The sequence below is a fragment of the Plectropomus leopardus genome, unplaced genomic scaffold (assembly GCF_008729295.1).
Source record: "Plectropomus leopardus isolate mb unplaced genomic scaffold, YSFRI_Pleo_2.0 unplaced_scaffold7937, whole genome shotgun sequence".
NCBI classification, from domain to species: Eukaryota; Metazoa; Chordata; class Actinopteri; order Perciformes; family Serranidae; genus Plectropomus; species Plectropomus leopardus.
The window spans coordinates 1001-2093 of NW_024687432.1; the positions used below are offsets into that span (position 1 = coordinate 1001).

Below are 1093 nucleotides of genomic sequence, written 5' to 3' on the forward strand. Positions count from 1 at the left end.
TATCATGAAAGTTGGGAACAGGGAGAAGCCATAGACAATTATTGACTGATATTTGTGTAATTTCTTTTTTTTAAGAAAAAGGAAATGACCTTTTTGTTTGTTTTTTGAAAGAATAAATTGGCCTTTTTTTTTTCCTTGAATCGCCAAAAATGTTTAAAGAGAAAAAAAATCACCCAGATCACCAAAAATTTGATAAAGAAGATAAATAAAGATCAGTGGCGTCACAGATGATGCTTGGTCGTTAAAATGTGCCTCAGAGTCCCGGAGATGTTTTGGTAAATCTGAAGCCGTGAGGATGTGATGTCACGTGACGTGCGTCTGTGCTGCAGGACGAGTAACGGGAAGAGTACCGTCATCAACGCCATGCTGAGGGACCGCGTGCTGCCCAGTGGCATCGGACACACCACCAACTGCTTCCTGAGGGTGGAGGGCACCGACGGCGACGAGGCCTACCTCACCACCGAGGCGTCCAATGAGAGGAGGAGCGTCTCCGTACGTCCACACAGACGCCTCAAAGGGACAGAACCACCAGTTGGACACCAGCAGAGACACACTGAGCTGGTCTGAACGTGGTGGACTGTCCCTTTAAATCTGCTGCTCTATCCACCAATCACACGCCTCCATCATAACCTGCAGTCTCCTGCTCCTCCTCTCTCCTCCTTCTTCTCCTCCCTCTCTCTCCTCTTTCTCCCCCTCCTCCTCCTGCTCTCTCTTCTCCTCCTCCTGCTCCTCCTCTGTCTCTCTCTCTCTCCTCCTTCTCCTCCTCCTGCTCCTCCTCTGTCTCTCCCTCTCTCGTCTTTCTCCTCTCTCTCCTCTCTCTCCTCTCTCTCCTCCTTCTCCTCCTCCTGCTCCTTTTCTGTCTCTCTCCTCCTCCTCTCTCTTTCTCTCCTCTCTCTCCTCCTCCTCCTGCTCCTCCTCAGACGGTGAACCAGTTGGCTCATGCTCTCCACATGGATCCCACTCTGGACTCTGGCAGTCTGGTGAAGGTCATGTGGCCTAAAAGTCGCTGCACTCTGCTGAGAGACGACCTGGTGCTGATGGACAGGTGACACACACACACACACACACACACACACACACACACACACACACA

General features: G+C 50.9%; 1 protein-coding gene across 1 annotated transcript; it reads left to right on the forward strand.

Moving 5' to 3' along the window:
• The first annotated feature begins 300 nt into the window (after window positions 1–300).
• LOC121940196 (mitofusin-2-like) lies at window positions 301–1087 on the forward strand. The gene is made up of 2 exons (XM_042483019.1): window positions 301–492; window positions 921–1087. Exons 1-2 carry the CDS (start codon window positions 301–303, stop codon window positions 1047–1049), a joined length of 321 nt encoding a protein of 106 aa, XP_042338953.1. The 3' UTR covers window positions 1050–1087.
• Window positions 1088–1093: the final 6 nt, after the last annotated feature.